Here is a 27122-nt window from a genome sequence, read left to right on the forward strand (position 1 = left end):
ATGATCATGGGGGGGCTTACTTACAAGCCTGTAATTGGCTATTCATTGGGACAATCTGACATCAAGTGCTGTCACATCTAAACTTTGTCCAGAAGTAGAAGGAAAAAAGCAAAACAATACATTTTTGACTCTTTCATACAAAAAAGTAAAAATTTGATCATTTACATGAAATTGTTGGAATTTGAAACTAATTTAAATATTTAAGCACGAGAGTTAAAAAAAGAGGAAATTTACCATAATAATTGTCAAATTTATAGCTTTTAAAGCTTGAAACTACTTCTTGTTTTTAAAATTTGTTTTTAGTGGTTTCTTTAAATTTTCTTAATATTATTGATTTATATGTATTCACTATAAATAAGTTTTGAAGATGAAAATAAACTTAGCTCTACTAATATTTAATTATAAAAGATAAATATATACATTTATCTGTACAAATGTATTTTTATTTATTTTTTTAAGAAAATATTCAGATGTCAGAAAAAACGGGGACTAACATGAATCTCAAATAAAGCAGTAACTAATGATAAATTCTACAATTTGCTGATTGACTTACAAATCTTTCTGAAGATGCTGGTACAATTTTAAGATCAGAAAAAACTTAATAATAATTCTTTTAATGCATAAAAACGGATTTGTAGATTTTTCTTAACGTCTCCTTTTAGGTGAAATAAATCAGAGGTTCATCCTGATGTGAAGATGAAGCTGATACTCTGTAGAAATGTCCAACTTCTAAAATAAATAAACAAACAGGTTCATTAGTTATGCCTTGCAAACGACCACCGGAGCAGAGGGGGGTTCCCCCTGCCACAGATCAAGCCACCGGGCCTTGAACCTGACCCCTCCGGCTCATCTAGGGCGAGCTTGTCACATTGCATTCTTGCTGGTGCATTGTTGCCGCAGGAGCTCCTCAATAGTTTTGAGGGAGATAGTGTGGCCGTCCATCTAACAAACCTCCTCTCTCCCCTCCCCGATCTCTGCGTGCTCCCGGTTTTGACACAGGAGACAAAACCCGCGGAGAGGACTATGAATGGTAAAGCACCGAGGAGGCCGAGGGAGAGCAAAAGGAGGCGGTGTGCCTTTGTAGTCGGGGAGGAATGCGGAAATGTCCCCGCTCCGTGTCAAACCTCTCTGAAGGGGGTCAGGCCACATTCAGCCGGCGTGGGAAAGCCAGGCAGAGACGGAGCTCACACAAGGCGAGCGAGGCTGCAGTTGCATAGGCCTATCCGCGGATATATGGAAGAAGAAAAAAAACGAAGAAAGAAAGAAAGGAGAAAATCCAAAGAAGAGCGTGGTTCTGGAGGGCTATATCACGCGTTTGCCTTTGTCCTATGACCCCCCCCCCTCCCCAATCATACACCCCCTCCCCTCCACACACAAACTTGAAGTGAGAGTGTGTGCGCGCAAGTTTGCGTACGGCCCACCACCACCGCCGCCACCTCCTCCTCCGCTCGATTTTGGTGTCTGCCTGGGCTGGTGTAGTCTGAGGGGATGGGGGGTTAGAGCCTGCACCGTCAACTACCTGTGTGGCCCCGGCATGGAGGAAAGTGGACAGGGATGCATTTGACGGAGCAGTTTTTATCCGACACACGAAAGCGTCCTCAGCGTTATACCGGGCATGCCGACGTTGCGACGTTGTATTGACAACATAAAACAAGGTAAACGCTGAAAGTGGGCATATTTATGCAGATATTTGTGCAAAACAAAGTGTCTTTATGAGCCTGACAATGCTTGCTTTGCAACCCAATGAGGTTTTAAACGGTGACATGATCAATTCCCCGATTTATTAGAATGTAAGCCATTATTTGGCACACTTTGCGTCCACGCACAAAATAAATTGGAAAAAAATTCGGGAAAGCCACCCAGGCTAATGAAAACACACTTGAAACTCGGATGCGGTGTCGTTTCACACATTTCGAACCGTTTCGGGCTCGGAAAGCGACATTTAAGGGGTTTTAAATGGATTGTTGCTGTAGGAAGTTTAGACAATGCAGCCACGTGCTCGCAAGTTTGGGTGTCCTCAAAGAGAAACTTTGACAAATCAGCACAGGGAGGGCTGCTAGTTTGATCTTGTTGCTGGCGTAAAACGAAGAAGCGGGTGAAATATATGGTCATTTTTGCATGTTGTGATAACAAATAATTTTTTTTAAAAAACCCGAGACAGCTCGTGCGAAGATTACATGAGCAACACCGCATGCGGGGTGAATTATTGATTGCACGAGACAAATTATTGGATGCAAAGCAAGCCTTGAAAGGGGTTAACTGGGATTAATTTTAATTATTTTTCACATTAGTTTTATGTTAGAGGTAGGAGGACATGAGCTGCAGTGCGTAATAGGAGGAGGAGTGGAACTTGGGACGCAGCGGTTCTTTTCTTTTTTTTTTCATTTTGATAGTCGGAATAAAACATCATGACAGTCTTTTTATTGCCTACCTGGAGCACTCTTTGACCAAATCTGACAAAGATGGTGTCTTCCCCCATCTGTGTCTCCCTGTCATCTAGGCATTGCATGTGCCAACTTTTTTCTCTGAAAATGCCTTTGTAAGAGAGTCTGGCTCGTCATCCTCGCCCGGGATTCCCCGCAATATTTTCAACAAGAGAAGAAGAAGAAGAAGGGGGTGGGGGGGGGGGAAATTCTGCAAAAATGGACAAAGAAAGTGTTGGTACTCAGTATGAGCCTGTGGCCGAGATTGGAGAAGGCGCCTACGGGAAAGTGTACAAGGCGAGAGATTTGAAGAACGGGGGACGCTTTGTTGCCCTAAAAAGAGTTCGTGTCCAGACGGAGGAAGAAGGCATGCCGCTCTCCACCATCCGCGAGGTGGCGGTGCTGAGGCAGCTTGAAGCCTTTGAGCACCCCAATGTTGTCAGGTAAGTGAGGGGTGAGCGGAGGTGGGGAACCAACCTGCTTTATGTTTAAGAGACAGGATGGAGGGGAGGGGTGGGGGGATCGTGGTGGTGGAGGTGAAAGAAATATGCATATGAGACTAAGTATACATTACTTCCTTTTTGATGGTCTCTTGTGGCAGCTGTGATGGCTCATATGACCTTTGGTGGCAAAGCCTGCTTGCAGACTTGTCTGAAGCTGGTGGCCCTTTTAGTTTCCTGCAGGCAACACAGGCTCCACAACAACACACTGGAGGCTGTCACTATCAGCAGGTTTTAGGCGCACACCTGTGCATTCTCAACTTCCTGTTTAGTTCAAAAGCCCGCCCCGGTTTATCTTGATTGGTTGGCACCAGTCACATTTGTCACCTCATGCATATTTCATGTGTGCAAATCTTCATCTATAGATAAGATGCAGCAGCATCCTTCGGAAGCGGTGGTTTTCCACTACCCTAGCCTCTATTATCGCTGACTTGCAGAATGAAGCGAGACCTGCATGCTTATGTGTTTAGGGGTGCTTGGTCAAGATCCCTTTGATATTAGGAATGGTGAAGACATGTGAGGTTCCATCGGACATACAATGTAGCCGTTCAACATTCGGACCTCCTTTCACATTTTGGAATATTTATAAAAATACTGATATCTTCAAAAAGACAAAACAAAACTGAAATTACCTGCTTAGAAATCCATACTCTTAAGAACACTCAAAATATTTCTCATCCCAGGATTACTTGATACAAGACATTGCATTCAGTGAAACCTTTAAGTTTCCACGTGACATTACGTTGCCTACTAGGTGAGGATTGTTGTAACATTTCTCAGTCAATTGTTTTGCTTAACCAGCAGTTACCTTTTTTTTTTTCTTTAACTGTTACAACAGAAGCTAAACAGAAACGCTTAATTTTCCTATTTAAGATGACTCTGTTAGGTATGTGAAACCCTGGCAATCTGAATCCACGTGTTTGAAACTGGCAAGCCTGCGCAGCCATGCCGTTGACTGCTTATGCACTCATGACGAAAGGGGAGTAGTCAACAACACCATAATCACATGTTAACACGTGTGCATGTAACGATTTTCATTGGACGAAGTCTTTAAAATGGTCTGTGCTATGTGATATGTACTCAGTTTTTGTTTTTTTTAAATGGGTATACATGATTTTCCAACCAGCGAGATACATTTGATCTAGAGAGCCTACAGAAATGTGACAAACAAAATAAAAGCATGAAATAAATAAAAAGTTTAAGAGCAAATGTTTTGAATTTTACAGTTAACAATCAAATAAACATCCCGCCATGTTCTGGCATGCGTGGTAATGCTGATTATGATTCTGCATCAAGAAGATAAAAAGATCTAAGCGACTTTGAACAATTTCATTGTAGGGCTACTGATTGCAAATACATCAGAAAGACTCCTCAGTTGGCAAGCCTGCATTTAAATCTAGATGAACAGTAGTTAATATGGTTGGAAATTGTGGTCTACATTGCACATTTAATGAATTATGCATGCAATGTGATATGCCAGGAAAAAACGATGAGCCACTCTTCCTTAGGTGACTAAGCACAAACGGTCTATTACTGATTACTTAAACAGCAGAGTATAAATCCTTCGTTAAATCGATATATCCACAGCCACTGGTTTGTATTTGATAAGTGAGACATGGCTTCTTGGAGTGAAATTTGACCACAAATCAACCTTAAAGACCAACTTTCTCTCGGTGTGATTTCTGTAGCATGGCAGTGATCCCTTCCAGGATGACCCTTGTCTGCAGGGTTCCAGGGATCACCAAGGGTTTGGGCTTTTTGCCCAACTAAACACCTTTTGGAGATTTTTGCCTGGTCTTCATAATCATCATCACAACACCAGGTCTTTCAGAAGAATGGTGTCCATCCCCCCAGTACAGTTTCTAAGACTTGTAGGATCAATGTGAACGCACATTAAAGCTGTTCCCATGTTGATTTAGTGAGATCATGTGCTGGCGTTTCCATAACTGTCTCTGTAGTTAAACTCATGTGCCCATCAGTACTGTTCTATCCTATCCAAATGGCCTCCAGTATGACACTTGGCACGATCAATGCCAGTTGGCAATACTGCATATTTAAAAACAAAAGAAGCTATATTTTTCTAGTTTTCCTTCTGACTGTTTTGCACACAGATGCCATTTTCTTTTGGTTTTTGTAATGACTTTTCACTGAGAGAGCAGGACTCTGATACTGCGTCACATGCTGGCACAAGCCAAGGTCTGACCTTGTGCTTGTTTTAGTCTGAATATCGAGTGCTTTGGGATTGAAGGGGAAGCTCTAAATGGATGTTTTAGAGGCATGGCTTGTGCCCTTGTGACTCTAACAATAATTCCCCAACGTATCAATGAATAATGGAGGATAATGGTTGTGGCTTTCGCTTAATGGGTCCACAGTGCGGGTTTGTCCTTACTGGAAGACGGACATGTAAGCAAGTATTAAAACGATCTTTGGTCAGTTATATTTATGGATGGATACACTTTGCTTCACTAGACGCTTTCCATATTATGCAGCAACATTTGTTTGTTAAAGCACGTAAACCAGCAGCTCTTTAAAGCATCGGAGAAACTCCTCTACCCTTGAGTTTAGCCAACTAGCATAGCCAAGCAGCACAGGGCCAGGAAAAGTGCATTGTGGGCCTTCTGTGTGACTCCAGGCAACCCCTGGATGTTTGTAATGAGGCCCATTATTCATTCCATATGTTCAGTGTCTGCTAAAAGCCTCCATTGTAGGCCAACAATCGAGCTGTGAGGGGCGTTTAACCCCAGTGCTTCAGAAGGAGGGCGCCTTCTATTCTCTGACATCATGCACAGTACTAATACCTTGAATGAATCGCCTCTCACTCACTCCTCTGACTCCAGCATGACCAAACCCATTGATTACCAGGTTGTTGGCAAGGACAAATGATGCCTCTCTGAGGAGTAAACAAGTTTCCAGGGAGATTTAGTTATTTCTTTTCTGTGCTTTTACAACTGTAGGTAAGTTAAATGAGTGCCTGCATTAAAGTGTAAGATGTTTTCACACTGGATTAATACGGTACCTCATGAATATAACGAGTACAGCAACGATCATGAATGAAGCCAGTGAGCTTTTCTTATTTCATTATTTTTTTATCTCCAGTTTTTTGGCAGCTTAAGTCAAAACTTTTTCCTCCACAGGACTAAATGTTTACTTTTTAGTTTCCGTCTTCATAACTAATGCAAACTTCCAAACTTTGAGTTTAATTAGGGCTTGTAATAATTTTATACTTGTCCATTAGGACAACTCAAAGTTAAAATAAACTCTGAATATTAGGATAACTCAAAATATCTTTTAAACGAGCAACACTTAAAATGTAACTTTAACCTGTTAATTTAAACTTTTTTTTTTTGCTAAAAAAACTATATCGTAGACTGAAGAAGAGAAAGAAAATAATGGTTTAGTTTTTGCTCTCTTGCATATATTAACCCCCTTAATGACAATGCAACATGTGCTCGGTGGAGATCCATCAAGGCGCTTTTCGTCTTCTATGTTGTCACGATGAAAGATGCTGCCTTTGCAGGCAGGCTCCACTAGACATCCCATAGCGTGTCAGGAGTTGTCATAGTGCTGGTTGAGGAATGCTGCTTGTAGTCCCGTGCTCTTTGAAGAGGACACACTGGATAGATTTTTTTTTTTTTCCTTTCCAGCTTTTCATCAAAGCCTTCCTTGGCAGGTCTACTGACATAATTTGGATGCTTGGCCTTAGTTGGTCGCCTTGGGAAACCAAGGCGCTCGTGTTTAAGGCTCAATAGTCTTAAAGTTTTAAAAGGCTTGCAAAAAAGCAGTGGCCGTAGCTGGAGATGTTGTTATCGTCCCATAGGATAAATCGGGGGTCCAGATTTATGAGTTCATATCCCAGCTTTTATGATGGTTTTATTGGAGGATTTTTTTTCATAGGGGTGTTTTAAACCATCTCAAAAGACAAAAACAGGACGATCCTGTGTCTTAAGGCACAAAAATGACAAGGTATGAACCAACCTGTGGTTTTGAAGTATTGTTACACCCCTACTGATTTCAGCAAGATGATGACAAACCACATTCTACGCATATTACAACAGCGTGGCTCAGTGAAAGAGACCAGGTGCTAAACTGGCTTCCATGCAGCCCAGACCTGTCACCCACTTAAAACATCTGGCACATTATTGAGTGAAATAAATATGACAAAGAACACCTGGAAGTGTTGATCAGGCCAATTTCTGCATCGAGCGAGAATGGAAAAAACCTTTTAATTTCAAAAGTAAAACAACTGAGTGTTGTTAAAAGAAAAGGTCATGAAACACAGTGGAAAACATGAGCAGTCCCGTTCTTTAAAACTTGGCGATGGTGGTAGATACAGATTCATTTCTTGGTTTTAATATGAGCAACATTTTTATTCAAAGCTAGGTTGTTAATACATTTTAATTATTATCTTTTTATCTATTTAAGAAAACTGGTTGTGCTTTTGCATTAGCACTTGTCATAGCAGGAAACACACTGACATTTAGCTATCATAATGACCCTGATCAGTTACTGATAATAGGTGTTGGGAAGGTTACTTTTAAAATGTATTCCACTACAGATTACAGAATACATGCCCCAGAAAGCATTTTGTAACGTATTCCGTTACGTTACTCAATGAGAGTAACGTATTCTGAATACTTTGGATTACATAATATATTATCATGCTTTTTACAACTACATGAATGTACTATTGCTGTGTGATTTATTACCATTACTGAAGGATACTTGCCATACCAATACCAACTAGATTTTAAATCTTAATATAAAATGACTAACAGTAGGGTGGACATTAGGTAAAGCTGCACTTTTTGCAGCCATCTTGTATAGAAAACTGTTTCCCGCGTATATAAAACAGGTCTGCGGCTCCAAACCGTAGTAAAGTTAATACGTCGGGTCAGTGTCGGGCTCGTAGCCAAAAACTAGCTTTACTTTGTTGTCTGGGTCAACTTTGCTAGCGAGAGACAGAGAGAGGAGTTAATGTATTCCGTTACTCCCCAACACTGCTGATAATATCTTTAGTTACACCGTTGTCTGGTATCATAAACTTCTTATTTAAAATACTATATTACAATATTAATAATATATTGTTGTGTTCATACTCTAAAACAAATGCAGTACCCTACCTACTTCACTGATGGGGCATAAGAATCTGAAATCTTAAATTACAGTCTGTTATAGAAGGTGATTAATTATAGTCTATATAGTAATAAGAGCCTGTGGGCAATATTTGATGTTGTGTAGATGTACTCTTACCTTGTGTAGCAGCAGTGAGCTTAGCCTAGTGCACCCCCGTTCAATCAGTTGTATTGATCTGGTCCATCTGTTCTCCTATCCTAGGTTGTTTGATGTGTGCACAGTCTCTCGGACTGACCGAGAAACCAAACTCACTCTGGTCTTTGAGCATGTAGATCAGGACCTGACCACCTACCTGGAAAAGGCTCCTGACCCTGGAGTACCGCCTGAGACCATCAAGGTAACCGCTGTCGTTCTAATTTAGGTTTACAGTGGAATGTAAATGCAGTTTGTTTTGTTTTTTTCCATTTTAATGATCACTATAAATGTGTGTGTGCTTGCCTATTGCACAATATTCTAATAAAAAAAACCCCAAGGAGGCTTATTTTAAATATTATTTCTGTTTGAAGTGTATATAGGAAGCGCCTGGTTAATCTCCTGCGGCTGTAGCATTGGTTGAACACAGCCATGTTTCTATGGTTCTGAGTGGGTTTTCTTGGCCAGAGACCCAGAAGGCAGAGCAGTTCCCTCCAACATCAGAGTTACTGGGGCACTCTGAGGGGCAGCACATGTGGCAGATGGGCTCCAAATTAAAGGATCCCTGCCTTCTCTATTTTCACCCTTCTCTCCGACTTTACACAATATTACAGACACAGAGCCAGTTTTAAAAATCTTCCATGTGTGTCTTTGAAAACAGAGCCCTCTAAGTTGTGTGCTAAAAGTTGTTGAATAGGGAAATTTGTTAAATAAATCCACTGAGCATCCAGTTACACTTTGCCAAAAGGTCGGAAGTAGCTCCTTTCCTCTGTTATGGTCTCTTTTTTTTTTTTTTTTAAAGTGGAGTTCGTGTGGGAAACATTTAAAAAGAAAAAAAAAAGATCTTTATCAGGTTTCACCCCAAGGTCAGTTGATGTGTCATGAATAATATTGGAAAGGTATATCTCTTTTTTTTTTTTTTAGACAGAGGAGCCTCGAGAGTTTGAAGTGTCAAATTTGAAACGTAGAGGTTCGGGTGCTACGGCAACCGCTGATCATCACCCCGGGCCTGGGTTCGCTTGTGAAAGCTTTGTGTCGAGCCACGCCGTCAGTGGGATGCAGTGCAAGCGTAGACGAGTCGGGTAGATCACACCTGAGGCTTTCCCATGACTTTTGCCGAAGTTGATACAGACTGTGGTTTCTGTGATGTGTGCGCCGATCACGTCTGCAGCAGATATTATAATACTGCAGCGTTTTTCTGGAAACTCGACGCTTCAGAAATTTTCACAATCATTATGTATAGCTACTTTCAGTTTTTGAGTCCGTTTCAGCAGAAGGTTAATCCTTATTAGCTAGTCAGTTGTTTTGAGTCCCATGAAGCTGTATTAACTAATTATATTTTATTTTTTTTAATAAACTGAAAATAAGGACATAGCCCAAGGGGATTTAATGGAAGTAAAGGGTGGGAAGAAAGGTCCTTTTCTCGGTTAGAATTTAGCTAATTTAATTTAAAAACAACTCCTTAATAATTGTAGTGCCAGTGGATGGAGTAAAAATGTGCAGTTTTATCAAAAGATTGTTGCTTATTTGTCTTGTTAAATGGCCGAACCAATGGTTGCAGATCTCTGACCACTTGTCGCATAGGACTCAACGAATTAATCAACGAAAGGACTGATCATAAACCCCGAATGACTCAGATTCTTTCTGTGGCAGTGTAGAGGCTACTGCACTGAATACGACTGTAGTGAACAAGTGCTCCCCTCTTTTAGTCTCAGACCACGTGTGAAGATGTGTCAACGGTCTGTTCACATTTGAAGCCGTGTTGAAACATCTGGACACTGGTACATACCTCCACTAAGAAGCCTGTGTTGTTGTGCTCAGTATTCAAGAAAAGATGAGGAAGTGGTTTGTACTGGAAAGGAAAGAAGACAGAGAAGTTACATTTCGGCCAGCTTTCTTAACTCTGCAAACCTGGCCTGACAATACTTGAAGTAGGCTTACTTGTGGGATTGCCAGTTTTATAAGATGTCAACCCGTCCAACCATCTACGCTATCCATGCTTGGACATATCTGACGTTGGAAAAGTTTGAGGAGGCGTTTTGGGGCTCTGAACAATGTGGCCACCCCTTAAGCCCCCTCCCAGGCTCTGCTTTCTCCTAACAGCTGAGGCCTCAAGGAACAAAAGGACAGCGACAATGCTACAGAGGCAGCCAGGCACCATCCCGTGTTATTGCTGGGACAGTGGACACTCCACAGTAACTCGAAGGGGATCCCCTCCCCCCAAAACAACTCCAGATTTTGAATCCCAGTCCAGACGTGTGTCACCGGTGCCCATCTGATTAAATGGCAGTTACCCTTGAGTGTGAACGTGTCCACCTTTAACCGTGAAAAAACATTTACCTTCAACCAGTGGCCCTAAACTCCGAAAGGAGAGGCATAGTTTTTCTCAAAGTCGGTCTTACCGCAGCACGAAGCACCCCACCCTGACCTAGCCTGTCCACTTCAGCCCTCCGCCCAACACCACCCACTCAGGCTCGAGACCCACCACATGGTCATTGATGCAAGGGGCCCTCCTCCAGGAATCAAATGAGCTGGAAGGACATCAAGCAGCCAGGTTGCCCCAACCTCAGCGCTCGTCAGCCGGGCCACCGCTTGGGGCTCGCCCACCCTCCTCCGCCACCATCATCCAAGCTTCCACAACTCTATTCTGTGGGTCCACGAAGAAGGGGGAGAAGAGAGGTTAATGAAGCATGGGGAGGGAATTACACTAACGCTAACCGGCAGATGTCCCATATTGTGCCTGGCTACAATAAACAATATGGCTGCCTCTGCTACATTTGCATTAGAAAAGGAGGCGCACTCAGAAAGCCATGTTTTTGACTGCTTTTTGCATGGGCTGACTACTTTTTTTCCCTCCCTCCCTGGACCTCTTTTTCTTTTCTTTTTTCTTTTTTTCAGGGTCAGATCTGTTGCTTTTTTTTTTGTGTGATTTATTTATTTATTTTTATTTTTATTTATTTATTTCCTCCTGGCCAAGTTGTTTGTGGAGCTTTTTAGTTTGAAGCGTTGCCAGCTGAAGACAGTTGTGTGAGCCACTTTTATCTCTCTGCAGCTGGAATCAGCTTTGAGGGAGGTGGATCGCTTTGTGCCACAAGTGGCCTTTATATTTTTAAGAAGTTATAAACGATATTTTTGTATGCATAAACTTAATGTTTGCCCGCTGTCAGTGGTTATATTGACCATGTAGAACGTAGCTGAAATATTTTGCATTACTCAGCTGTGACTCTACCTGATAGTGCAGAGAAGATGACACTCAGGCCGCGGAGGCCAAGACTGTTTATGTGTTTGTCCAAAGGTCACACTTGTGAGATAATTAGTATTTACTAGGAAATGCTGTTGAAAGGAAGCATGGTGAAATGGCTATTTAAAGCACAGAGGAACTGATGGGTGGGGGGGCCGTGCTATTGTGTCAGCCCCCCCCCCCCCTCCCCACCCTGTATATACACACACAGACACAAAATAACCAACTGCCTGCCTCTGTCCTATGGTCCTGTCTGTCTGCTGCCCTCCTCGGGAGGTCATGGCTCAATGGAGATGTAGAAAGGAAGGTCTGTTTATACATCCTGCCTGTCCTTGGTCAGAGGGCACCCACACACTGATGCACCCTCACACAGACCGAGGTGCACACACACACACACACACACACATACACAGGGATTTGGAAATGGATGCGCTCATACTTGCACCAAGCCAGGGGGAACATTGTTAGTTTGTGTATACAAACACACACACTCACATCACTCCCCATCTGCACAGTATTGTGAGCAGGGTGCCCTGTCTCCTCCTCTGTGGCCCGCACAGCAGCCAGCCCCACACTGCTCGCTAATGTTTTCTGCTTCAGTGTGCAGACCCCTTTGACTCACTCACCAGCTGGTCGGCCACTGAATAGAGCTGCGGGCTCAGGTCCATGTCACTTGTGAGGTCTTGGCGGAGTGCTTTTTGGGTTGTTTTTTTTTGGGGGGGGGGGGGGGTGTCTTGTGAGTAGGAGGGAGTATGGGTGCTGTAGAAAGGGGTGTTCAAACATGGATCGCAAACCTTGGCTATTTCTAGAGGGTACCCGATCGGAGATCCAAGAGCACAACCGTGGGGATCGTTCTGTCTTTTCGCTAAACAGACTTGAACTTGCAGCTCCCTTTATACGAAGTCTGCTTAATGCCCGCTTGAGCACGGACCAGGTAATTGTCCAGAACAAATGGGTCTACTCAGGTGTTGCCCCCATCTCACCTAAACCAAATGAAGTATTTTCAGCAGAGAAGGTGCCTGAAGCTCTTCTGCTGTGTGCTACATGTAAGCGAGGCTAAAAAAAGAAACACGCACACACACTTTTAAGTTGGTCTTAGGATTCAACCTGAAATACCACTCCCTCGACTTTTATTTACTTAAACAGCCTTTGCCAAAACTACCTGATCACAATCCCTTGGAATGACTTGTTTTTTTGTTTACAGGTGTGGCACCTGTTTGAGAGTATTCCTATTTGAAAAGAACAAGTCTTAGCTTGCTTTGTTCATTCCTGCTCATGCCAGTTTACCTTCCCCTTTGTGTCGTGGGCGATGCGGTGCCTATGGCTATTTTCTGAGGTCAGCTTTGGGGCATTGAAAGAAAAAAAAGAGGGGAAAAAAAAACGAGCGAGTGCCAATTAAATCTAGCAGGACAGCTGCTGAGTAACAGAGATCTGTGCTTGTACAAAGCAGGGGCCTCTTTCTGCCTCTATCGTGTGTGTGTGTGTGTGTGTGTGTGTGTCAGTTATCAAACATCTGCCACAGTCGACGAGAAAAGACGCAGGCCTCCTCTAGTTAACTCCCTCCGTACCACAATGCTTTTCACTGCAGGCTGTTGTCACTCTGGCCTTTCGTTGCTCAGGGCAAAGGAGAAATGGATTCAAATCTTTGTAGCTGTGCAAGGTTTTGCAGCCTAGACTTTGTGTAGACAGTTAGCACGAACTGTTTCGGAAGTGACGATCCAACAGGTCAGACGTAATCATATTGCAAATGTAATCAACATCCACGACCATCCGCTCAGCCCTTTTTGCTCCGTATGCGTTCAATAGTGCCGTTGCTGTACTAGTCTCATAATTAAACCATCCATTTTTAAACTTCATATTAAGTTTATGTCCTTGCTGCCCCTCTGTTTCCCTCTTTGGCTCTTTTACAGGATATGATGTACCAGCTGCTCCAGGGGTTAGACTTCCTGCACTCGCACCGCGTGGTTCACCGTGACCTAAAACCCCAAAACATCCTGGTCACCAGCGGAGGACAGATCAAACTGGCCGACTTTGGTCTAGCTCGCATCTACAGCTTCCAGATGGCGCTCACGTCAGTGGTGAGTTATGGTCGTCATATTTTTAAACGCTGTTGGTCTCATCCAGTGGAGGCCTTCAAAACAAATACTCGCAAAACTGTAAGCGCATGGGTTCCCGACTGAATGAGCGCGTCAAGACTTCTCACCATGAAATATGGTGATTTTTGTTTTTTAAATTTATTTTCTTCTTCTTTTGAGTTGCAATCACACTACTACTGAAGAAAAATAGCTGGATTTATTGGCAATTAATAATTATAGACCTACTTCTGATCTTATCTTTCAAAGCAAAATATTTCATAGTTAAATTTTTTTTTTTTTTTTAACTAAACAACTGAAGCACCTGAACTGAATCAGGTTTCAGAACCAATAGAAGCACAGAAACTGCCTTTATTAAAGTCATCAGTGACCTGAAGATCAACATTGATCCACAGACTGTTTCTTTGTTGTGCTTGATGCCATTGTTGACTTTGTGGCTCTTGATTGTAATGATTTAATTAAACAGCTTTGCGATTTAATTGGTTTTAACGTGTCGGGCTCTCAGCTGGTTGCCATCATACCTAATGGATACAAGTTTTCATGTTTCAATTAGCAGTTTTAGATCTGCACAATGAAAATTCCATTGGGAGTTCCTCAAGGGTCCTTCTTTGGTCCATCGCTCTTTAACCTTCACATGCTCCTGCTTGGTACAGCGTTCCCTCGTTTTTCGCGGGAGTTACGTTCTGAAAATAGTATTATATTATAGAATTATATTATAGAATGAAACCAAAGATCAAACCCTGTTTTCAGGTCCAGAACATGGGAATAGAGCAGCTGCCAGAGAATCCAACATTAATGAATCAATGGTACAGAAGTAGAGGAAGCAAGAAGAATGAGTTGAGTAAAGTTTGACTTATCTGATTGTGTCCAGAAGTCCAACTTTTTGTGCGATGGTTAGCATCTTCCTCTGCCTTTCGGTGCCTTTGACAGTGCAAAATGCTTCGTCGACAGTGTTGTGTTTGTTGGGGAGAAGACTTACAGTACAGCACTTCTGAGTAACACTGTTAGCGATCGAAGATCTATGTAAATTTGACAAGGTGAACGTATTCTGTACTGGACAGGAGACTTCGCACGAGATTGACAGTGTAAAAAAACTCAAAGCATTCAAAATTGCACAAAAAAAAAAAAATCGCCGAAACACAGAAAGGTGAACTGTTATACTGCTATAGCGATCACAAATGAATAAGATCCGTTGATGACATTATTTGCTGGAAGTCAGAAACGTTTCTGAATTGAACAGAAACGAGATGGAAATATTTGTTGTTCTAAAAATAGGAGAGAAAATCTGTTCATATTTATCACCACTTTTTCTCAAACACAGTCAGCAGGTTAAAACATTGGCATTATTTTGGACAGTCATCTCAGTCATGTTGATAAAGTCACGAGGACTGTTTACATCCACCTAAATTGATAAAAACAAAATTGAAAATCCTTCTCTCAAACTGACTTTGAGTAATTGATCCATGCATTCATATCTAGCAGGTTAGACTGTTGTAAGTCTTTATTTATTTAATACTGACTATTAGAATCATCAGTAGAATGACTTAAGCTCACTGCACCAGCTACAGTCCTTACATGTACATGCAAACTTGAACATATTATTCCAGTACTGAAGGCATTTCATTGGTTCCCAGTTTAACAGAGAATTACCTTTAAAATCCTTTGACTGGTTTAGTGCCTATAACCCAGTCAGACCTCTTAGGTCATTAGGTGCAGGTATTTTAACTGTTTCCAGAATTAGATCCTAAGTTTCATGAGGTTCTGTCAGTTACTGTGATGCTGTTTGGAAACAACCTGCCTGCTGACCTGAAGTCAGTTACAGCTGTAACTACATTCAAAAACTGACTCGAAACCTTTTTCTTTTCTTTTCTACAGGGTTTCACTTAGTGTGTGTGTTGTCTTTTATTTATTTGTACCAACCATCCTCGAACATGCACTTTGTAGTAGGATCTTCATAAAATGTGTGTGTGGATACTTCAAACTCATGCCGACGTTGTCTTCAAGGCTTTTTGGTGGATCCCACTCCTGACCCCAAAGCCCAACACAAGACACACTGCCTTGAACTTCCCTCCCATCCCCTGAGAGTTGGATGAAAAGCGTCTAATGTGTTGTAGCGGGCACTTACAGGGCATCAACGGGTAGCTCGGCAGAACAGCGCCAAATGATAGGATTTCTCTGTGTAAATTGAGAGCCAAGGGGCCCCGTGGCCTGCCTCAGGAATCCCTCAGTGGCTGTCGCAGACAGGGATGGAACAGGCAAGGAGAGACAGACACCCCTCCCGTCCCGCTGTCGGGACTTTGATGCCTAACTGCTGAGCTCTGGGCTCTGATGACCAGATAATATATATAGAGAGGGACTGAAAAGAGTCTTTGGAAGAGTTTAAAATGAGGAGAGATGAGACTTTCAAGATCAAGGTAGGCAGCAACAGTAGCTCAGTACTTTGGGTTTCTTTTTCCTTTTTAAAAAAAACTTTTATTCAAAGCTTTTCTGATCTGCCCGCCTTTTAGGAAATTTCATCATTAATGTGTCTGGACTTTTTGAGTCCATTGGGATAGTGTCATTACCTTATGTTAAGGCTTGTTGAAGGCTCATGTGAGTGGGGCAAAAACCTAATTTATTTTTTCTTTTGGCAGAAATATGTCAGAAGAAAAAAGTGCATGCACCTGGATAGGCTGGTGTTGTACTTTTCTGCATCCACCATAATCCACCTGGGTGCAGGTGACATAAATGTCGAGAAAGCTGAGCTGATAGAGGACAAGCTTTGATTCTGCTCGTCTGTGGCATTGTCATTGGTGCTCTTCTCTGTGTAACAGCCAAAGCCGACATGCTTACATCTACTGCACAGTAACAACTTCTGGTGCTCTGTAGGCAATTTTATGGAGAAATACCATTTCTGGTGGTTTTAAAGGCAGTTTAATGAAACAAATCTCCAGATTCAAGAAAAACCCCAAACCCATTAAAAATGTCAAGTAAGCTGACCATCCCAGCATGCATGCCCCAGTGACCTTTGTGTACGTTGTCTTCTCAAAGTCCAGATGTGATATTTTCAGTCATCAGTTTCACACTCTGTTGGCAATAATGTCAGGCATGTACATGAGCTTGGACTTGCTCCTAATAGAAGAGTATAAAATGTGCTCTGGTCAGCTACGTGTTGGTGGCGACTTTAATAAATAAGAATGGAGGGCGTGTCTGTTGGTAGATCCACTGTGGATGGCATTGTTGTTCAATTTTAAGTTAATAATTAAATTAAATGCTAAGATTACTCAACAAATACCCTGGGAGGCATTCACATAAGTGGGCAGATTGGCAGGTAAAGTGTTTGTCTTGGAAACACTGATGTGAACTTGCACTTTCATTATTAAGGCAGCAGTTATTGGAAAGTACAGATGAGTTACGGTTCCAAAGGTTACACCTGATAGCTGCTTTTAACTGGGTTAGTCTTTAAGAGGAAAGAAATTCAGTTTGAGTAATGATCGTAGGCCACGCCATAAACATATAATTTCTCAGTATTATCATACAGGGTAAGTTTTTTAGATTAAGATAAGTATTTCCTCAGTTATCTATCATCCTGACTGATGATTATTCATAGTAGATGAAGACATGATTAACCATAGAATTTGCATAGTGTTACACAATATTTAGTGTGTATGTGGTTGTACTGAGGATTTGTCTCAAGTAGGTGTGATAGTTTCTTTTCTTTTTTTATGACTAGACGGGGGCATTTTTGTCGAGGAAAGAATACTTGCTAGGGGATTCACCTTCACATATGAGCAGCAGTTATGAAGTCCCCGAAACTACTCGCGCACACACACAGAGCAGCACATAACATGTTAATCTGTTTGCAGTCACACTCGAGCACTCATTTCCTTCCTCGGTTAGATTGGGCCACAAAACGAGATGGGGTGTGTGTGTGTGTGTCTCAGCACATGCACGCGCTGGTGTGGAGCTGCGAGGACGGGGTCTTCGGTTCCAGATGAATGTTCCTGCATCTGGAATCCCCCTATCAGCCCAACACACACACAAACAAACGCGCACACATACACAATCTCCATTCATCCATTCATTGTTTCCTCTTGCTAATAATAAAGCGCACAATCTACACTGTATGCAACACACACACAGTGTTTAAGAGGATCTTCCCCTTTGCCCAACAGACCAACAGTTACATATTTAGTCACCTAATGCCACCGTTACTGGTAGACAGATGGGCTTTAGAGAACTGCTGTTGCTTAAGCGAATGAGGTTCTCTCTCACTTTCAAAGTGATTCATTTAGCACTTCTAGAATGACAAGATGACTGAAATGAACATTTGCATGAAGTTGTCAAAGAGTCCCTCACTCACTCTTATGGGTTTTTTTTTTTTTTTTTTTTTTTTTTTTCCCCCCCAGTGTTGCTAACTGAAAGTAGCACTGCTGTACTTTCTGCTGATGATTTACCAGCATTGCCTGAACTTCTCTTTTTGTGATGAATTTGCTGCCTCACATAGCAACATGGTGGCTTGCTAATACACGTGCATTAAAAATGGGTCATGGAGTCCGGGTGCATGCATGAATGAATATGAGTGATTGCCCCCCAACCCAACCAAATCGGCTTCTCGTAGAAAGGAGGTGGAGAGTAAAAAGAGGGAGAGGGGAGGGAGACCACCCAAAGGGTTTGTGTGGGGGTCCAGATTAGGGTGCCCCCCGGCAGTCCCTGAGGGACCATTGCTTTGTTGATGGGTTTTTTTTATGACCCTAGTTTGGCTACAGCCTCATTGTACTGCCTTGAGTGACAGGCAGATGGGAAAAGCTGATGGGTTAATCTGACATAACAGGAAAGAGTGCAGAGGGCTCTTTAAGATCCTCCTTCTGCCAAAGCACTTGAAGCAAAATCTTTTTGGAAATGGGAAGAAGTGTCACATCATTTTAATACAAAACAAACCAACTCACAGAGTAGCACAACTTTTTCTTGCATCTTAAATGCATAAAGTGACAGAAAACATGTAATGAGATTATTAATGGACTTAGTAAACGCTGGGTTTGTTAGCAGGATGACAACACTGGTAGGGTTCTCCAAAAGTTGATTCTGTTCATCTGGATGTAGCGTTTTCCGTGGGAGAAACGTTTCGTCAGTCATCCAAGTGACTTCTTCAGTCTCAGCTGACTGCAGGTTTCCCCAGTCTTATAAAAGCTGCAGGAAAATGCTACATCCAGATGAACAGAATCAACTTTTGGAGAATTACTTACCTGGATGATTGAGAATGCATCAAGACGTTTAAATCACTGGTAGGGTCTTTATCTCAGAATATGAAATGCTTTGGGATGACTGTTGTTTAATTTGTAAAACTAAAAGACTTTGCACATAGTCTTTGCAGAGATGCAGTAATTTGTGACTTCTCAGTGTCGGCCCTTCTTCGGGCCAGTGGGTTTAGAGAAAAAGAGAAACCACGTTAAACAGGGAGTGGCTGTAAATGTAAAAACTGTGACATTCTTAAAATTCATTCCACTCAGAGTTCAGTTGAGCTGTCAAAAGTAGAAATTTATACTATATTCTACTTTATAGATGTTACAAACATGCAATACACTCTCAGAGAATCTGTCATAAATGTGCACAACGTTCATTTCATTCAACATCTAAAATGAATACTCGAGTTCTTAAAGGCCTGACCGGCTTCCAGTGTGACAGCGTCCTAAACCCTGCAGGTGACGCGTGTCAGTGAACCTTCTAGGAATCATTTGCATCACCAGTACAGTGAGTGAACAGAAAACATAAAGAAGAATCTATAATAAATTCACCAAAAAGCACTAAAAGAGTGCCAACACATGGCATAACACATTTACTTTTAATACACAAACATTTTGTAGGAGTAGGTAGTAGATGATTGATAAGATAAGATAAGATAACCTTTATTAGTCCCACACTTGGGAAATTTGTTTTGTCACAGCAGGAAGTGGACAGTGCAAAAGTTATGAGGCAAAAATTAGAATACAATAAGAATAAATACAGTACACAACTGTACAGAATAGAATAAAATAAAATACTATATACAGTAGAATAAAATAAAATAAATATACAATAAGATAAAAATAGAATACAAATACAAATTCTATATACAACTGAGTAAAAATACAACGATGACAGAAAGGATTATTGCACTTAGTATTATTGCATATGTATGGATGTGTGTGCTTGATCAGTTAAAGTCTTTATTATGGAGTCTGACAGCAGTGGGGAGGAAAGACCTGCGAAATCTCTCCGTCCCACACCGTGGGTGCCGCAGTCTCCCACTGAAGGAGCTGCTCAGTGCTGTCACAGTCTGCTGCATGGGGTGGGAGATGTTGTCCATCAGGGATGACAGCTTAGCCGCCGTTCTCCTGTCACTCACCACCTCCACTGGGTCCAGAGGGCATCCTAGAACAGAGCTGGCCCTTCGGATCACCCTGTTCAGTCTCTTCCTGTCCCCAGCAGAGATGCTGCCGCCCCAGCAGACCACGCCATAAAAGATAGCAGAAGCCACCACAGAGTCATAGAATTTCTTCAGGAGTGGGCCCTCCACTCCAAACGACCTGAGTCTCCGCAGCAGGTACAGCCTGCTCTGCCCTTTCCTGTAGAGGGCGTCTGAGTTATGAGTCCAGTCCAGTCTATTGTTCAGATGAACACCAAGGTACCTGTAGCTGTCCACAGCCTCAATGTCCATACCTTGGATGTTCAGTGGTTGCAGTGGAGAATGCTTGTGCCTGCGGAAGTCTACCACCAGTTCCTTGGTTTTACTGGCGTTGATCTGGAGGTAGTTCAGCTGGCACCAGTCCACAAAGTCTTGGGTCAGACCTCTGTACTCCTTGTCGTCCCCATCAGTGATGAGGCCGACTATTGCAGAGTCATCAGAGAACTTCTGCAGGAAGCACTGGGTGGAATTGTGGGAGAAGTCTGCAGTGTAGATGGTGAAGAGGAACGGAGCCAGAACCGTTCCCTGTGGGGCCCCCGTACTGCAGACGACCCTGTCCGACACACAGCCCTGAGTCCTCACATACTGTGGTCGGTCGGTGAGGTAGTCCAGGATCCAGGTAGTGAGGTGATGGTCCACTCCAGAGTTCACCAGCTTGTCCTTTAGAACCGAGGGAAGAATAGTGTTGAAGGCACTGGAGAAATCAAAGAACATGATTCTCACAGTGCTTCCAGCGGTCTCCAGGTGAGCGAGGGAACGATGTAGGAGGTGAATGACGGCATCATCCGCTCCAATGCCAGGCTGGTAGGCAAACTGAAGTGGGTCCAGTGATGAGCTTATTAGGCGCCGAAGCTGAGCCAGGACCAACTGCTCCAGGGTCTTCATCAGGTGGGATGTCAGAGCCACCGGCCTGTAGCTGTTGAGGTCCTTGGGGCGTGAAGTCTTTGGCACTGGTACAACACAGGAGGTTTTCCAGAGCTGTGGGACTCTTCCCAACCTCAGGCTCAGGTTGAAGAGGTGCTCCATCACCCCACACAGTTGGTCCGCGCAGGACCTGACGACCCTCGAGCTGATGCCATCTGGACCCGCTGCCTTCTTGCCATTAATCCTCCTCAGTTCCCTCCTAACCTGGGTGGTTGAGAGAGACAGGCTGGAGCCTTGTGTTGAGTGTGTATTGGATGCTGTTGTTGGGGGTGGGGGGGAGTGAGCAGGGTGAATAGAGGAGGTGTGAAGTGTCTGAGGTGGAACAGCAGCAGTGGGGGTGGGTGAGTCTGCAGCCGATGTTGCAGACTGCCTCATGGCTGAGTCAAATCTGTTGAAGAAATGATTCAGTTCATTTGCCCATCTCACATCCCTCCCAGGCAGAGAGTTCTGCTGTTTGTGGCCCGAGATGGTTCTGAGGCCTCTCCAGACTTCACCAACGTTGTTTTGTTGAAGCTGGTTCTCCATCTTCTGCCTGTAGCTCTCCTTCCCATTCCTTATCAGTCCCCTCAGCTCTCTCTGCACCCTTTTCAACTCCTCTTTGTCTCTTTGGTATTTATTTGTAACTGGGCATGAATAACTTGATCTTATGATCTTATATTATGCTGCAGTACGTTTAACTAGCTCTTTCTGTTGTCATAACTTTACAGATATAGCAGATTTTAAGGTCAACTTGAAAGAAAGGGACGTGAAATGTAAAAATGAGGTGAAACGTCAAATGTGACACCCCACATACCGGTATCACGTCCTTCATGTTGCAGAGCCCATGAGAAACCGTTTTAAATATCACATGTTACATGTATTAATTGTTGTGACATATTTTAGATCTTTGCACAGTACTTTCTACAGTTTGACAATACACATCACATCTAAGTCTTTTCGCCAATTTTTGTAACAAATCATGAAGTTGGCGTGGAAGACCTTCGCTGGATGTAGGCCACATTTTAATGGATTGTTAGCATGACCCCACTCGACACCCGCTACAAAGTTTTATCAGGATTCATTCAAAACCTTTCGACCTATTATGTTAACAGACGGGAAATCATGCAAATGCTAAACATAACCTCCTTGGCGAAGGTTATAACTTCAAGTAGGTAAATATAAATAAATCTCGAGAGGCAGTTGCAACGAAAAGCACATGCAACAGATTCACATAAAATATCATGAAATACAAACTATGTATTTCATGAGTCACAGCAGTGTTTTGAAACAGACGTGCAAAGTGTTTCTCTGAACAAATACAGCTTAAAGAGGCTTTCTCTGCACACAAGAGTCTGCACATCAGACAGTTTCCACATGTCAGCACCAACACTAGGCCATAAACATTGGAGCACACAAACAAGAGCACGCATGCCTTTAGTTGACAGACACAGTTTGTAACGTGTAAATTATTTGGTAGAGAGCACCATAACTGCTGGATGTTAGTAAGACTCTGATCTATTTTAATAAAGGCAGAGATCTTTTTTTTCCTGTCATTTCAAGAGTTTTATTATGGAGAATTTTCCATTTCAGTCTCACAGGATATGAACTCTAACCATTAAAATAACTACCAAAAAAGGCAACAGGTAGCCTAGTAACAATGAAAACACACTTTATGGTGTCTTGTAATAGCTGTGGGTGGATGAATTTTGAATGTTTAGGAAATAACTAATGCACGGTGGATTTTTGGGGCTGGTTATTGTTGATTATGCATCTGAGTGAATCTCTTTTTCCCTTCAAACACACCACAGCATCTGCTCTGCCCACTTAGGATCAACAGGATGTTGGTATAACTTCATCTCCTACACTAAACTCTTACACTTTTCGTTAACACTCCCACTAAAGTTCTGGGAAATGAAGCCATTCTAGCAGAAAAGTCCTTTAAATCTGCCTCCAACATCTGAGCATTAATCGATCCTCTCCTGCTTATCCAGCTCAGGGCTCTGTAACAAATCAGCAACTCTGCATAACTGGAATGATGGAAATGGATGCACGTTGAGGAACTCATCTCTCTCTCTTCACTCCTGTGCATTAATGAATGTTTTATTTAATTAATGAAAAGGTCAGCTAATCCCTATTGACCATATACGTAATGCATGAAACATATCAGTTCATGTTAAACCTTGAGCTTGAGGAGAAATCCAGCTCAGTGTTTTTAAGAAAATTCCTAACGGTAAGATAAGGGAATCCCCTCAGCTTCATGTGACTCATGCAGGTCAAGTTAGGTGAAGCTTCCAATAAATAACTTCCTGTAACCTGACCATAGGGGTCTTTCCATTGTTGCCATCCACACATTGATAATCATCGTCATACAAGGCTCGACAGGATGATCCCATGATGCCCATTGCGTTCCGCTCTTATGTCTGTCACGCGCATGTCGTTGCCACTCAAATTGAATTTGGAAAACTGAAGGGGAATGCCAGCAGACTTTGATGTGAGCGGTGTCTGTTGAACTCTTGTGTTTTTCTAGCTTTAACTGAAAAGACATGGAGCGCGCAGCCATCATTTACTGGGAATGACAAGATAAGCTTATTAGTGGTGAAAATGTTTTTTGTCTTGCCTCTGATCTTATCTTACATCCGTGTGTTGAGAGACATGGGAGCCGAAGGGAATTTTATGTCCTGGCTAAACTGAGGCTTACTTGTTTTGAATACAAACACTGTTTTTTTGTTTTTTTTTACTCATTGCTGCTTTTCTGATTTGCATAATTTTGAATAGACTCGTCTCAAACAATCTGCACGTTGACAGCCACCACTTCCCGTAAAATGTTGGTTGGTGACATGCAGGGGACTGTAACTGTTACCTGATCAAAGGTGTTTTCCCACTTCTTCCCCCCGGTTCCCTCTCGCAGCCCTCCCACTACCCGTACCAGAATTAGACACCCATATCTCAGACGACATTAAACAAATTGAAACCAGATTTCCTGCCCATGCTCAAACGGCAGACGTGCTTTTAACTCTACAAGACTTTCAAGAGCAGTCTGACTGTATTCAGTCTGCATTTGCATTTTCACTATGAAAGTGTCTCCCACCTCTGCACGCTCGTTTGACTACAAATATCAGTTAAAATCTGTTGGCGGGAAAAAGTGTCATGATGTTCTTAGAAGATAGTGATGATCATGCAAATAAGGTGTGTCGTGCCCCCCCCCCCCCCCCCCCCCCCCCCCTTAAACCAAATGCAATGTTTAAAAAAAACAACAAAAAAAAAGCCTCTTTCCAAAACATGCTGTAGGGGCCGATGCAATCGTCCAACTATGTCAGACATCAGCTGTGCACCGCCACTGTTTAATGCAGCAGAGCTCAGAAACATTCGGGCGAAAATGAAATAACTCGGCGATGACAAAGTATGAAGCGGATCGTCATGTCTGTGAATTTGTCCTCATGCCAAACAATGTGTTTCTGCTCTGGACAGGCAAGAAATGAGAGAGAGAGAGAGACAGAGGCAAGCAGGCTGGGCGAGGGAGGGAGGGGAAAAAGTCCTCGCAGTGCACGCAGGAGAGCACGTGCAGCACTGAATGTGGGAATGTTTAGATATCTCCTCAAACGGCTCCACATGGGAAAAAAGGAAAAGTCATCCTCTATGCTTTGACTGCAGCCGGCTGGAGCAAAGGGGTTGGCCTCAGTTTGACATAAGCAAACACTCGCAGGGTTTCACACACACACACTGACACACACATACATATATGATTAGAGATCCCATCCCCCCCCTCCCGCCCCCCCCCCCCCCCCCACACACACACACACACACACACTTTCGTACTACTGCACATTGCTGTATTAATTGTTGCCGATGTCTTGGCAACCCAGCAGGTGCGGAAAAGGAGGCTACTGACTGGTGCGTGTGGATCACATGTGCACATGCACCAGTCACCTGGATTTTAAAGCCTAGTCTGTACCAGCAGCAGCAAGAGGAATAGGAGGGGGGGGGATTACAGCATATATCAGGAATTTTCCAGTTAATGATGTGCGGATGTGGTAGCACTGGGGAGAGAGAGCCACTGACTGTGCTGTCTTTGTTTTGTGTGCCGAGGGCCCCGTGCTGCATTCCTGTACGCTGTGCATACTTTGGCAGCAGTCTCACTGCCCCTCGTTTTACTGTATACAGTTTGTGTGCTGCTCTTGCACTTTTCTTTTTTGTGCCCCTGTAGTTCTCTCGCGCTCTCTCAGTCCATCCCACAGGCGTCTCTGTCTCCATGAACCTTTTCTCCCCCCCACCTCATTTTTCTTTTAAATTTTCTCCTTTATTTTCTTTCCTGGTCTGGGCAGAGTGATTATCGGAGGCTGTGAATTTTTTTTCTTTTTTTTGCAGAACAAAAAAAAGGGAGCGAGAGGAAAAGTGAAGGAGGAATGAAATAATGGTGTTTACAAGATGGCTGACTGCTGACGTTTCTCTGGAGACACAATGCTGTTTAATGCTTATTATTATGACATCCGCTCTGCTTCACCCAAATGTTGGCCAGCCCACATACACCGGAGTCTTTATACGTTTTCCTCTGAGGTTCTCTTAGGAAGACTTCAACTTGTTGTGGATTGTTTTCAGGAATGTGCTCAAACCTAAGTGCACTCCACTCTATTCCGGTTGATTCAGCAACTGAAAATATCGACTTTCGACAATCCTGCTCTTTTCGATTACGTGTGTGTGTGTGTGTGTGTGTGGAGGGCGTGTATCACTGTGCAGTGGTGCTCTTTCATCCTAGGCTTCCTCAGTGACAGGGAATGTAAACATGGGCCCCGAGCCAAGCGCCATCAGCCTCCTCGCCTCTGGCGCTGCAGCCCCTTATGACATCAGGTCACGCTGACTGACAGGAAGACGTCTGGAGATTTGAAGAAGAATGGGATGAGGAATGAAGCATGTGGTCTCCAATAGTTCAAAAAAACGTTCTGCTCACCTAAAAGAATGACTGACTCTGGTTATTACAGTGTAGGTCCTGTTTTTCTAGCCGAGCTATAGTGTTTATGGCTTATTTTGTTACTTTGTGCAACCGCAGCCAATATTTGTGATTCTAACGACATTGGCAAAGAGGCGAGCGTAGGTTTCACACGTGTTTAACAAAAGTGCAGACCCTGCACAATATTCTGGACTTTTGGAACATACTTTTAAAGACATCCTTCAGCTCAGCGATATTGTGACGTGTGGTATGAGCAGCTTCCATGAGGGCATTTCACCGCATCTCTTTTTGGATTAAGATTGAGATTGCCCCGCACCCAATTTCAAGCCATTCTGCAGTAGATTTACTTCAGATAAGAGTTGCTGTTGTTTACCAAAAAGTCACTTTGACCTTATTTTGAAAGCTACCTCGATTGAATTTTCGGCACCGTGATGGCGTGGGGGGTGATGGCCTGTCCCAGAGTTCATTGTTCATAATTGTTACTCAGATGTTATATATTTCTGATTCGATGGAAAGTTGCCATTTCGAAATGTTGCTTCAGTTAACTGGTAAACACACGGGCTAATCACTGACAACAAAGATGCACTAATCTGGGAAAAATAAAGCCCAGGCTGTAATAAACTGACTTATCCCTTAAACATCAAACACATGCTGCAGATGACTTGCATGCATTTGCAGTTACACACTCTAGCACAAGAAGGTTCTTGGCACTGAAGCATACTCATCCAAGCTAAAGCAGGTGCTCTCTAAGTCGCATGCAAATACTCACACATAGCTCAAACCAAATGCCCCTACTTCCAACCCCACCCTTGCTCACGTGCATGCACCTTATTGTCATACAAGCCCCCCCGTACATGCAGCATGCACTGGCAGCACTGGAACGGATGTTGCAAGGCGGACAGGCTTGGAGGTCTGACCTAGGAGGTCTGGAGGTCCTCGGGGGTAGGAGAAGCCATTTCCTCCCTGATGAGGAGCCGGGAGGAAAGAGCAGCAGGCAGGGCTGAGGACGATGGTCTCAGCAGAAAGGAATTCCGAGAATGTTGTCCTTTAATCTGGAGTCAGCCTCGTGCACTCACTACATCTCTCTCTCTCGCTGTGTTGCTCTTAGCTTGCTCTGTCTTTTTTCTCATTTGGCTTTATCTGACCACCTCCTGGGTTTTCTGTTTCCGTGCCATAGGCGAAGAAGGGTTTCAGATGGACGCAGGCAGATTGAAAATGCAAAACGACCGACCCATTTTTTTGACTTTTCGTTATACTGCGTGCATGAGTTTGTGTGTGTTTATTGTAGCCCGTGCAGAAAAAGGAGAGCAGGAGTGTATAATGAGGGT

At 43.1% G+C, this 27122-nt stretch overlaps 1 protein-coding gene across 1 annotated transcript in view; it reads left to right on the forward strand.

The window, feature by feature from the left end:
- Positions 1-945: 945 nt before the first annotated feature.
- Positions 946-27122, forward strand: part of cdk6 (cyclin dependent kinase 6) — a 41370-nt gene continuing 15193 nt past the window's right edge. Inside the window, exons 1-4 of the mRNA XM_082521661.1 lie at positions 946-1655; positions 2501-2866; positions 8258-8393; positions 13340-13507. Coding sequence (XP_082377787.1) covers positions 2643-2866; positions 8258-8393; positions 13340-13507 — 528 coding nt within the window. The 5' untranslated portion in view covers positions 946-1655; positions 2501-2642. The remainder of the gene's footprint in view (positions 1656-2500; positions 2867-8257; positions 8394-13339; positions 13508-27122) is intronic.

Source organism: Aulonocara stuartgranti (genome assembly GCF_965226115.1).
Source record: "Aulonocara stuartgranti genome assembly, chromosome: 22".
NCBI classification, from domain to species: Eukaryota; Metazoa; Chordata; class Actinopteri; order Cichliformes; family Cichlidae; genus Aulonocara; species Aulonocara stuartgranti.